This window comes from Octopus sinensis, linkage group LG5, assembly GCF_006345805.1.
Source record: "Octopus sinensis linkage group LG5, ASM634580v1, whole genome shotgun sequence".
In the NCBI taxonomy this organism is placed as follows: Eukaryota; Metazoa; Mollusca; class Cephalopoda; order Octopoda; family Octopodidae; genus Octopus; species Octopus sinensis.
The window spans coordinates 122,198,065-122,211,639 of record NC_043001.1 but is presented as its reverse complement, the minus strand read 5'-3'; the positions used below and the strand labels follow the sequence as shown (position 1 = coordinate 122,211,639).

The 13,575-nt window shown below is 35.6% G+C and overlaps 1 protein-coding gene across 2 annotated transcripts in view; it reads left to right on the top strand.

Annotated features, from left to right (window-relative positions):
- The first annotated feature begins 2,007 nt into the window (after window positions 1-2,007).
- The window catches only part of LOC115211833 (cytochrome P450 4V2), a 31,678-nt gene continuing 20,110 nt past the window's right edge, over window positions 2,008-13,575 (top strand). The window contains exons 1-4 of one of the 2 annotated variants that reach the window (XM_029780545.2): window positions 2,008-2,304; window positions 3,121-3,233; window positions 5,837-5,922; window positions 10,880-11,070. In XM_029780545.2, coding sequence (XP_029636405.2) covers window positions 2,145-2,304; window positions 3,121-3,233; window positions 5,837-5,922; window positions 10,880-11,070 — 550 coding nt within the window. In that variant the 5' untranslated portion in view covers window positions 2,008-2,144. The remainder of the gene's footprint in view (window positions 2,305-3,120; window positions 3,234-5,836; window positions 5,923-10,879; window positions 11,071-13,575) is intronic. The other variant, XM_036503042.1, reaches the window with a different exon arrangement.

The following is a 13,575-nucleotide window of genomic DNA, read 5'->3' as shown; positions in this document are numbered from 1 at the left end:
AGTGGTTGGCGTTAGGAAGGGCATCCACCTGTAGAAACACTGCCAGATCAGACTGGAGCCTGGTGCAGCCTCCTGGCTTCCCAGACCCCGGTCAAACTGTCCAACCCGTGCTAGCACGGAAACAGACATTAAACGATGATGATGATGATGATGATTCTCCCTCTTTGTTTCTCTCTCACTTTCCCACTCTCTTACTTTTCTTTTCTCTCGAACTCTTCCTCGCTTTCTCTTACTCCATATCTTTATCTATCTCTCTCCCATTTATAAACAACAAAAGATCTTGAGTAAGTTGAGAAATAAAATATTTAGAAAGATCAATCATAAATATCAGGCAGTGGCAACGGAAAGGTCTGCTTCCAGGCAGACAGCAGAACACTAACATTTAAAAGGAACAGACGAACTTGCGAGCTGAATAAAAATAATAAAATATTGGAAACCAAAGTTTGAAGGGATAGAATCTGAGGATAGTAGAGTCACCATGGCTGGCATTTCTTAACGACGGACAGCAACGTATTGACAGTTTAACGGCTGGCGTAAAATTTTGAACTTGATGTAAAAGAAAATTCCTAAACACCAAGTTTTGAAGTGATTCTTTCTCACGACAGTACACTCACCATGGCAAGCATTCAAAACTTCTTCCTCGTGGACGGCAACACATTGACGATTAAAAGGCTGGCGCAAATTTTTTAGCTTGATGTAATAGAGAATTCCTAAACACCCGCTCCTTTAAATTTTAATCCCCTTTCAGCCCCATTTAGACCCCTTTTTACATTTTGGTTAATATAACCCGATTTCATTCGGGTCTACTGGGGCCACATTTTATAAGATGAGGAATTTGTCCTAGAGGTCACGCCTTTCATTTGAGGAAAAAAATAGTTGTCATGCAAAATTGCCAGCACTTTTAACATAGGTGTGCATATTTTCAGCTCAACCGACCACATAATGCACACATTATATATATATATATGTATATATATATATTATATATATATATGTATATATATATATGTATATATATATATGTGTGTGTGTGTGTGTGCACGCATTATATATACAAATGTACACAAATTATATATATATATGTATAAATTAAATTAGAGATAAAACCACTAATAGGCAAATCAAACAGTGAAAAACCAAAAACAAAAACATAAAAATATAATATAATATAGAAAATATGTAAAATATAAAATTGAAAAATTTAAATTATTTAAATTTAAAATAAAAATTATTAAATTATATTTATAATTTGTTTAAATATATATATAACTATCAAAAAGTATTAAAAAGTTTAATATACATACATACAGATATATACACTTTGTATATATACATTATATATACATATTTATATATAGAACACACACACACATATATAAATGAACGCAATAAATATCTGATTCATAATATTTGTTCTCATGATTGTGTCGTGGATGTGGCGATGATAATTCTCTCTATGAATGCAGACAGCAAGATATAGAACGCCGTTTGACGAAGTTATAAAGAGAGAGTGAAGGGGAGTTAGACCGGAAGGGAGGAAATAGCGTGAATGAGGGAGGAAGACAGATACATAAAAGAATGAGAGTCGACTTGTCAAAGTGGGTTTTTGGCCCTAGCAACGACACCTTCTAAGATAGATTTCTAACCTAGTCCACGGGCATCCTCCTCTCATTTTACATGTCCCTGTAAATTTTGGAGTCAACCAGACGGGATCTAGTGGCCTTTAAACCATTCCAGACAAACAATACAAACAAACTTTTCGCATTTCAGTTTTATAAATACATTCATACATACATACATACATATACATACATACATACATACATACATACATACATACATACATACATATATATATATTACATACATGCAAGCAAAGTGCGTGAGAATAAGAACTAAAAATGTGTTTAAATTTAGCAGGACATTTATTTAACTGATATCGAGGCTAAAAGCTGACAATAACGTCAGCAGTGACAGAAATAGCAATATCTGCTACGTATTTGTTTATGAAGAGAAGAGGCTGAAACAGAGGGATCTGTTCTACTTCTTATAACATTCCATTGCCTAAATTTCTGGGGGGAAATATTCGGGTTCTGACCGCATTCTTATTGTCACTTCAGTTAATAGTGAGACAAGTTGCTAACATGTTGTTCGCTGGCCTATTAGTAGCCTTTATAGTTCTCGGATGTTTTCTAAATCTTCTACGAAAATATTTGAAATTACTGTCGGATTGCAGACACCTACCAAGCATGAAGAGTTGGCATATAATCGGTGATGTACCAAAACTGATCGGAAATAACAAAGGTTGGTTTTCTTCATTTTAACCCATTGAATGTGTATGCAATGTCAAATGTGCATGAGCTAAATCTCCTATCTTCGGGAAGTGTATTTTTGTTCTTGTTGATTTGTGTGTCCCAGAAAACCTTTACTTTTATTGATAACAAGGTTAAGTGGAAACTGATGACAAAAAAAGAGGAAGGAGATAAACTAATATTTATTTGAACTTTTGGCACAGAGACCCCAAAGATAAACTTATATTGTGAGATAGGTACACCAATATTTACTTTGTTGATTGATAGCCTCACCAGTCTGTAACTTCCGCAACGTGACATCTAGTAATATGTCTATTAAATTACATGCTACCTACAAAAAACACTGAATAGTGGTTTTACTAACTTATATACAACCTGTAAAATATTGAGTGTAATTTGTGCCAGTTTCCATACCATTCAGTTTTTCTTGTTGTTGACCTTTTACAGAATACCTTTTTTTTTATTCTCTTATCTGGGACAGCGCTATTGCTATGCAAACAATCATACAAAAGAGACTTATATTCTGACTGTGACTCATTAACAATCTACATCTAATTCATACACTTTTTGTCTCTTCGATCTGCCTAGATTTATGCTACTTCAATGGCCTCAGCTTCTTGTTGCATCTGCCCACCCATCCCACAAAGCCTACTCAACGTACTCGTCTTTCGCTACACAAAATGTTTCACTCCTAGACGCAACTCCTTAACCACAAGAAATTTAGTTGGATTAAAGTTTAAAGTTTAATTTTTCACCAGTTTTACATTTTCATAGCGAACTTTTCTTCTTTTTAACCAATCTGTTTCAGACTTGTATAGGTGTATCATGCAATTCTCAGAAGAATATCGGGAACATGGTCTATTGTGCCTCTGGATTTGTTTCCAGCCAGTCATTCTTGTCTTCAAAGATAAATATGTACATGTAAGTGGTTTTATAATTAATGCTGTTATCATTGGAGGGAAATGATTGCTCATGTTCACTTAGTTGATATTAGCCAGGAAAATTCTGTTAAACATCATCTGCTTAAATGAATAGTTGAGCCAACGAAGGATCTATGTAGCCACTCGACCAGCTAGAAATAGCAGACAAAGCTCGCTCAGACCACGTCCTTAGCAAATTCTAACAATCTACATTAGATAACGTAATATAGTTACGTCATTGTTCACGGGTCTGCTTAATCAGAGCCGGCATGGTTGACTGAACACCAACAAAAGCTATACATAAAAGCCATGTTAGCATTTTGAATGCAGGTGATTTCAAAAAGCTAAGTAACAATAAAATAATATAATGATGAATAAAATAATATAAATATTAGTCATTAACTTCTTTTTTCCACAAGTGCAGGTCAGAAATCAGTGCTCTTAAATGAAGTATAGCTTTCCGGATATTTTTTGAGGTAGTGACAGAACAATCTCTTAGTAAACGCAAAACAATGTGGGGCATTTTTCTGCATTATACTTGAGCGTGAAGGGCAGTGCTTATGAGCCTTTGCGGAGTTAACGAAAGCGATTTGGTGGAGATATAAAAATATTCTCAAACTGGAAAACCAGTTCGAATGCTTACAACAGAGTGAACTCCATTCCAGGCACCTAAGTTCCTAGGAGGTTGTTTTCCTACTTAAGAGGGTTGTATCTATCACTTTTCGCCTTCCTTCTTTACTATTCGTGGGTCAAAGGGGTATACAACATCAACTACATAGCATATATTGCGCACCTTGACCACCACCACTAGGTCCGGTCTGTTATACCCTAGCAATTATTTTGAGTTCAAATTCCACCGAGGTCAACTTTGTCTTTCATCATTTTTGGGGTCGATAAATTAAGTACCAGTTGCGTACTGAGATTCGATCTAATCAGCTAGCTCGCTCCCCCAAAATTTCCGACCTTGTACCTATAGTAGAAAGGATTATTATTATTATTTATTATTATTATTATTATTATTATTATTATTATTATTATTATTATTATTATTATTATTGAGTGAGAGAGCAGTTCATGCCATCAAAGTGACACTGGGGTAAAATATACGAAGCCCAATATACCCATCATGACTACCCGTCTGATAAGGGTACACCAGGCACATGCATCACAACCATATGTGCGCGACATGGTGATCTCATATCAAGATAAACAGCACATGACCTTGCAGGTGGGGCCCAGTTAGAATTTTCTTCATGTTGAGTAGCCCATCCCGCTCAAAAGGTCCCTGAATAAGGGTTGTTTAAGGATGTTGAAAGAACCACCCATGTTTCCAGAGGTGAATTATTCAAACCCCAAAGAATCCCCCTCAACACATGGCTATGATGCTCCCCCACTACTTCTGCTCGTGATCAGAGATGCACATATCGTCAGCCACTAAGGGACATGCTCAACTGGTTAAGGTCAAACAACTGACAAGCAAATCTGTGGTATTGAGCAGAATATTTGCTGTAGCCCATCTTTTATACCAAGACAAAACAATGTACATGATAACACTTCCAATCAGTTAAGATCAGAAGCCATGAGAGCCACTGCCTGGTACTGCATCAGGGCATTATTATTATTATTTTATTATTATTATTATATATTATTATTATTATTATTATTATTATTATTATTATTATTATTATTATTATTCAGTAGTTTTATTTTCATAGCGTGCTTTCACTTCACTACCGAGCGCAGCTCTGTGTACCTTGGGTATGTGCTGTGATTATTATTATTATTATTATTATTATTATTATTATTATTATTATTATTATTATTATTATTATTATTGAGTGAGAGAGCAGTGCATGCCATCAAAGTGACACTGGGGTAAAATATACGAAGCCCAATATACCCATCATGACTACCCGTCTGATAAGGGTACACCAGGCACATGCATCACAACCATATGTGCGCGACATGGTGATCTCATATCAAGATAAACAGCACATGACCTTGCAGATGGGGCCCAGTTAGAATTTTCTTCATGTTGAGTAGCCCATTCCGCTCAAAAGGTCCCTGAATAAGGGTTGTTTAAGGATGTTGAAAGAACCACCCATGTTTCCAGAGGTGAATTATTCAAACCCCAAAGAATCCCCCTCAACACATGGCTATGATGCTCCCCCACTACTTCTGCTCGTGATCAGAGATGCACATATCGTCAGCCACTAAGGGACATGCTCAACTGGTTAAGGTCAAACAACTGACAAGCAAATCTGTGGTATTGAGCAGAATATTTGCTGTAGCCCATCTTTTATTATTATTATTATTATTATTATTATTATTATTATTATTATTATCATCATTATTATTATTATTATTATTATTATTATTATTATCATCATTATTATTATTATTATTATTATTATTATTATTATCATCATCATCATCATCATCATCATCATCATCATCATCATCATCATCATTATTATTATTATTATTATTATTATTATTATTATTATTATTATCATTATCATCAGCATTATTATAGAGAAAGTGTGTCCCTTTTTGGTTAAAGGGGTTACATTCAAAATTGTAAGATTGTGGTTTTGATTTCAGGATGTAATCGGTAATACAAAACATATAGAAAAAAATCTTTTCTATAAATTGTTAGAACCCTGGCTAGGAAATGGTCTGCTCACAAGGTATGTATTTTTATTTTTACTTATTTGACTAAGGTCCTGCCAGGGCACCATCTTGAAGGGCTTAATCGAACAATTTGACCTCAGAACTTATGTTTGTCAGCCGAGTACTTATTATACCGATCTCTTCTGCCAAACCTCTAACTCACAGACACGTAAACAAATCAACACTGGTTGTCAAGTGATGAGGGAACCAACTCAAACATATACATACATACATACATACATACATACATACATACATACATACATACATACATACATACATACATGGTAGCTGCCCCCTCGTTATCGAGTATGGCCATAGCACGAAGCTTAATCAATGTTGTTATCGTGCAATGCCTGTGCGAGAAATTATGCATATATGTTTGTATTAATATGCCTGTTCAGCATTATATAATACAATTGTAAATTCACAAAGCAATGCAACTAACGAAAGCTAACACTTCAGATCACCAGTTGAACTCTAAATATCAACGGTTCACCTCTAAATGTCAACACAAAATTCCCTCTTTATATTTACAGAATTGGACTAAATCACATTAATTTGGTCAGTAAAAGCAAACCGACAGAGAAAAAACACATTGTACTACTTTTTCCACATATGAACGCCCTCAGATCAATTAAATAAAAGTGCCAGTTAAAAAAAGCAAGAGATATACACCTTAATTTAAGTAAAATAACCCGAAGAAATATTATTTCGCTTCCTTTTAAGGCGGTATGTTCCTTAATTTTCTGTCAGAACCTCTCACACCTCCTGAAATATATATATATATATATATATAATATATATATATATATATATATATATATATATTATATATATATATATATATTATATATATATATATAAATTAATTAAGGGTAGAAATTGATATTAGTCAATTAAAACCAGTGGTCTAGCATATTAAAAAGAATCCGAAGATTAAAATATTTATATAAACCAATTAAGGACTGAACACGAAAAGTGGACAGTCAACATGCTAGATATAGACGTCAAATCGCCATTCTCCACAAAGATTATGTTCTCAAATAAAATAAAATTCAGCATAAACCAAAGCAATAAATAAGACAAATGAAAATATACGAAATGAAATAATCACCTGTGTACCGATCAGTTTCAGTTATTAATATCGGCAAGGATATCTGTAACTTCGTCAGCACAGTCTGTTATGAACATAATTTGCTGGACTAGATGCAAAAAACGATACCGGAGTTTCGCATGCATAAAGTACAACCGATTAAGTTCGAATGTATCTTTCAAATGCCTTTACTTTTGGCGCGCTGAGACCCGAAAAACCAGCCAGCAGCTAATAATTAGCAGCAGTCAATTTATCGTTTTAAGAACATATATTTATATTAAAATTTAATTAAGGGTAGAAATTGATATAAAATATATGTTCTTAAACCGATAAATTGACTGCTGCTAATTATTAGCTGCTGGCTGGTTTTTCGGGTCTCAGCGCGCCAAAAGTAAAGGCATTTGAAAGATACATTCGAACTTAATCGGTTGTACTTTATGCATGCGAAACTCCGGTATCGTTTTTTGCATCTAGTCCAGCAAATTATGTTCATAACAGACTGTGCTGCCGATATTAATAACTGAAACTGATCGGTACACAGGTGATTATTTCATTTCGTATATTTTCATTTGTCTTATTTATTGCTTTGGTTTATGCTGAATTTTATTTTATTTGAGAACATAATCTTTGTGGAGAATGGCGATTTGACGTCTATATCTAGCATGTTGACTGTCCACTTTCGTGTTCAGTCCTTAATTGGTATATATATATATATATATATATATATTATATATATATATATTGTATAAAAGGGCTTAGTAAAATAAATTACTTTGCCACATACTGAACTCATTAGAAATAGCAACCAAAAAAGATTTTTTAGCCATTTCCAATACTTAAAGAAAATTTCTCTCAGGTATGATTACTCAAAATACCCACGAAGGTATGGGGGTAAAACATTAAAAAATCACAAGTGCAAAGATTATTTGAGAACGTACGTTTCTAGATCAGCCAAATACAATTCGACATTTCTTTCGTCAGCCCAAAATTTCTTAATTCGGATTTGGAAACACTGAAAGTAGGAGCATACCCTTTTGGCGACTTTTCACCTCAGAAGATCCGTTCAAAACTAACAGTGCCAACAAATTCAAAATATGCAAGCGAAGAATTCCTGCTCTCCCCCTTCCACCCACGTGGGTCAGACTAGTAAACACCATATTTTATCGGTGAAAACCGAGGCATTAAACAGAGAGAAATGAATTATAATTCTTCGCTTGCATATTTTGAATTTGTTGGCACTGTTAGTTTTGAACGGATCTTCTGAGGTGAAAAGTCGCCAAAAGGGTATGCTCCTACTTTCAGTGTTTCCAAATCCGAATTAAGAAATTTTGGGCTGACGAAAGAAATGTCGAATTGTATTTGGCTGATCTAGAAACGTACGTTCTCAAATAATCTTTGCACTTGTGATTTTTTTAATGTTTTTACCCCCATACCTTCGTGGGTTATTTTGAGTAATCACTACCTGAGAGAAATTTTCTTTAAGTATTGGAAATGGCTAAAAAATCTTTTTTGGCTGCTATTTCTAATGAGTTCAGTATGTGGCAAAGTAATTTATTTTACTAAGCCCTTTTATACATGTAATATTTTGAATTCGTCTTAAATGGTCCCTTTACATACTGAATACTTGGTGAAATTGATTAATAACTAATTAATTTTACCCTCATTGTTGAAATTATAATTCATTCTCTCTGTTTAATGCCTCGGTTTTCACCGATAAAATATGGTGTTTACTAGTGACCCACGTGGGTGGAAGGGGGAGAGCAGGAATTCTTCGCTTGCATATTTTGAATTTGTTGGCACTGTTAGTTTTGAACGGATCTTCTGAGGTGAAAAGTCGCCAAAAGGGTATGCTCCTACTTTCAGTGTTTCCAAATCCGAATTAAGAAATTTTGGGCTGACGAAAGAAATGTCGAATTGTATTTGGCTGATCTAGAAACGTACGTTCTCAAATAATCTTTGCACTTGTGATTTTTTAATGTTTTTACCCCCATACCTTCGTGGGTTATTTTGAGTAAGCACTACCTGAGAGAAATTTTCTTTAAGTATTGGAAATGGCTAAAAAATCTTTTTTGGCTGCTATTTCTAATGAGTTCAGTATGTGGCAAAGTAATTTATTTTACTAAGCCCTTTTATACAATGTAATATTTTGAATTCGTCTTAAATGGTCCCTTTACATACTGAATACTTGGTGAAATTGATTAATAACTAATTAATTTTACCCTCAATTGTTGAAATATATATATATAGTTAGCAAGAAATGATGAGATAATCCAGTCGTTTACCTCATGAAGCATTCATACTATAGCCAGCTACCTGAAGTTGCATAAAGGAGAATTTTTTCTCCTGTGGAATTAGGTTTCGGACCAGCAGGAAATCTTTCTGGCGTATCCTGTCTCCAAACTTAGTTCGAGAATCGTGTTGTTCTCAATTAATTTTGAGAATTGTTCGCAGAAAAAGTTGGTTTATGTGGAGTTATACAACAACTGTGAGAAGCTGTGTTCCAGTTTCAAATTGAAGGCCAGGAGTACCATGTGGCCAAAGGATTTTATGCTGTGTGTTTTGAACTGTCGCTCTCTCTTCTATCTTTTATTTTCAAACACTTTATTGAACTTTTTATCTTTTTTCTTCTTCTTCCTGTTTGGTTGAGACTGTCTTTGTGATTTTTCCTTTGAATTGTTTTGAATTTTTGAACTATTGTTTGAACTTTTCATTTAACATGGCAAAAACAATGAAAAAAATGTGGAGTGGGAAATAGTGCCACCCAAGAAATGGTTGGAAGAGTTCGAAAAGAAGACGGTGGTGTTGAGGACTTACTCCAAGTCCCTCGACAACATCATCGTCTTTGAGAAAAATGTAAATGAAAAAGAGTTGGTGGGACATATATCAACTATTAAGTATATCTCTCGGGGGTCAAATACGCAACGGTGTGGTTGCTATTTGACACCTACGAGGTGGCTCGCAAATTCGCGAGCCAGCCTCTGGAGGACAAAGAAATTTTGTTTCTTCCCACTTATTGTGGGAAGAAGTTGACGAGGACTTGTGTCTGTGGCTTGCCACCCGTAATTGAGCCCGAGTGGATAGAGGATACTATCTGCCGGCGTCTGGGTGGCAGCAGTACCAAGCTCCTCAATGTGAATATCCTGCCTGCAGCTGATTGGGAGGGGTCAAAAGCTATTACACCCTGTGGACACAATCAGCCGAAAATCTAGTATTTCCAGATTTTTTAAGAATGGCCGAGTCTAGTTATCCGGTGATAGTTGCGAGACACCCCCCACCAAGTGTCACCTGTACCTGGAACCGGGCTATATTAAAAAGAACTGACCTCAGGACCAAAATAAGGTCCTGCTCCCTCATTGGAGGAAGAGGAAGAGGAAGTCGAGGAGGTGGAAACCTCCTCGAAAAGAGCAAGAAATGAAAGGTGGGCAACAATGGTTGCCCACCGAAGGATCCGCAAGCTGCGGGAGGGAGGGAAGATCCGCTGGACAAAACGGAGGATCTCCACCCTCCCGTGGCTCAAGGGGAAAAAGAAAAACGGGGTAAGAATTAAGACGAAAGATTCTACAAAGCAGTGCTCCAGCATGACCGTCGTCTAATGACTGAAACAAATAAAAGGTTAAAGATGCGAGCTGGAAGTTAGGAGTCCTTAAACCCAAATTGTTTGATCAACGCTTGAATGCTTTTGGCCATGAATCTACTTAATCAGTTCTGGCAAGGGGGAACTAACAAAAACGAGAACATCAATAGAACAAAAGTAGCTGCGACTTATGATTTTCATTTTCCAGTTGCTGTTATTTTATTTCTCGAAAAAATAACTATTTATAAAACTTCCTTAAAATTAATGAAATATTCAAGTGTTATTCTTTGATTGCTATTTTCAGTACAGGATCAAAATGGTTCAAATCGAGGAAGATGTTGACACCATCCTTCCATTATAACATTTTGAATAATTTCCTTACTGTAATGCAGAACCAATCAAATATACTATGTAAGAAACTGGACAAAATGGTTGGTAAAGGAGAATTCAATATTCGCCCGTATATTACAAATTTTGCTTTGGATACTATAACAGGTAAAGTCATATCTTTATATGCTGCCACTCTACCTTATGTTCACATTATTTTTAATATCATGATCACAATTATCCTCATCATTCTCCTCCTCATCCGCATGAATATCATTATTATTATTATTATTATTATTATTATTATTATTATTATTATTATTATTATTATTATTATTATTATTATTATTCTATGTTTGACTTTTGTCTGTACATGTTGGCTCCAAGTCTCACCCAGAGACCTCAAGAGACAACAGGTTGGAAGTTCACGTTGTTGTTATGCCTAGTGTGCCATATATTTGGGGGTTTTTTTGGTGTTGTACTAGTGAATGTCTAATACATAAATTTAAAAAAAAGAAAAGAAAAAAAAGTTTGTTTTAAACCTTGGGATTACATAGAGAGTATTTTGCGTAGGAAATGAGCAGTTCCCATGAGCACTATCTTTTGAATTTCTGCCATTTTGGGGTTTCCTAGTATCTGAGTTAGGTAGCAATCAGCCCCTTTCGCTATCATTACCAGGGCACCTATGACAACAGGTATTGTTTTAGTCTTCAGGTTCCACATTTTGCTGATTTCTATTTCAAGATCTTTATATTTGCTCAGTTTTTGGTAGGTCTTGACAGATACGTTTATATCGATTGGGACAGTCATATCAATGAGGAGGCATGTTCTTTGTCTGAAGTCTTTCAATATGATGTCTGGCTTATTTGCATCTATCTTTCTGTCAGTTTGAATGGTGAAGTTCCAGAGGAGTGAGATGTGGTCATTTTCAAGCACTGGAGGTGGATTGTGTTCCCACCAGTTTTTTTCTTGGGGCAAATCCAGGTTTTTTCAAATTACCCAGTGAATATATTGTACAGCTCTATTATGCCTGTTGAGGTACTCTGTAGGCGCTAGAAGACTGCATTTGGAGACAACATGATCAATGGTTTCATTTTGTTGTCGGCATACACGACATGTTGGGCTACTGCCGTTCTTTAATATGTTGGCCTGGTAGTTTCTTGTTGGTAGGCATTGATCTTGAGCTGCTATGATAAACCCTTCTGTTTCAGATTTTAAGCCAGAGGGCATTAGCCATTGATAGGTCAGGGCTTTGTCAATATCTGCATTATTCGCTCTCTTTGGGTATTTGCCATAGAGATGTTTTTCTTGCCATTTATTATTCAGAATATCTAAGGCCGCAGTTTTTGGCACGGGTTTTCATGCGCCTAGCTTTTTCTGTGCTTGTTTCTTGTATGTCTATCTCTACTTCCGAAATTGGTTGTATTCGGAATTCACTTAGATATTCCTTTGCCTGTTTTGTTACTGAGTATGATGCTTTCTTGTTTTCATGTTTTGAGACAAGTTTTAACATCCAGTCCTCAGAGTTTTTCAGGTAGGTGTCTAGGCCAATTGTAGCAATATTCATTGTTATTGCCAGTTGCAAAAGACCACGGCCTCCCTCTTTTCTTGGCAGATAAAGTCGTTCTGTATCTGCCTTAGGGTGGTGCATTCTATGCATTGTCAAAAGTTTTCTTATTTTTCTGTCAAGATTACATATTTCAGTAATTGACCAGTTAACGATATTGAAACTGTAAGTCACGACTGGTATGGCTAATGCATTGATCGCTTCGATCCTGTTTCTTGCATTCAGCTCTGTCTTGAGTATTTCTCTCACTCTTCGATAGCATTCTCTCCTGATCCTTTCCTTCATCTCTGAATGCCTTATTCCGTTCCCTTCAATTACCCCTAGGTATTTGTAGCTCTCCGCTGGGTCTAGTTCTTTTATGACATTCTGCTGGTCAAGGTTAACGTTAGATGTTTCTGTCATTTTTCCTTTGATAAAGGTAGCTTTTGCACATTTATCGAGGCCGAATTGCATTCTGATGTCGTCACTGAATTGTTTGACTATCGCTAGTAAGCCCTTGAGTTGTTGGTCATTTTTTGCAAAAAGCTTTAAATCATCCATGTAAATGAGATGATTTATATTTTTATCAAACATTTTATACCCGTACTGCGCATCATTGAGCAGTTTTGAGAGAGGTATTAAGGTTAAACAAAAGAAGAGTGGTGACAGTGAGTCACCCTGGAAAATGCCACACGAAATTTTTACATCACCAGCATTTAGGGATTCATTGTCACTGTTCAGAGTTAGTGTGGTTCTCCATGATCTCATACTTACAGTCAAAAAGTTTCGCAGAGTAGGTGCTATCTTATACATTTCCAGGAATTTCCTAATCCAGCTATTTGGTAGGCTATCAAAAGCCTTTTTATAGTCTATCCAGGCTATTGATAAGTTTTTGTGTCGGTTGTGACAATCTTCTAAGATCATCTTATTGATGAGTAGTTGATCTTTACAGCCGTAGGATCCACGTTTACATCCTTTCTGTTCATTAGGGAATATGCTGCTGTCTGTTAAAAAACTATAAGTATATTCCGTCAGGACAGATGTTAGCGTTTTGTACATAGTTGTTAAGCAGGTTATGGGTCTATAGTTTTTTTGGTTCATTTGTTTCTTCACTTTTTGGAAGCAAG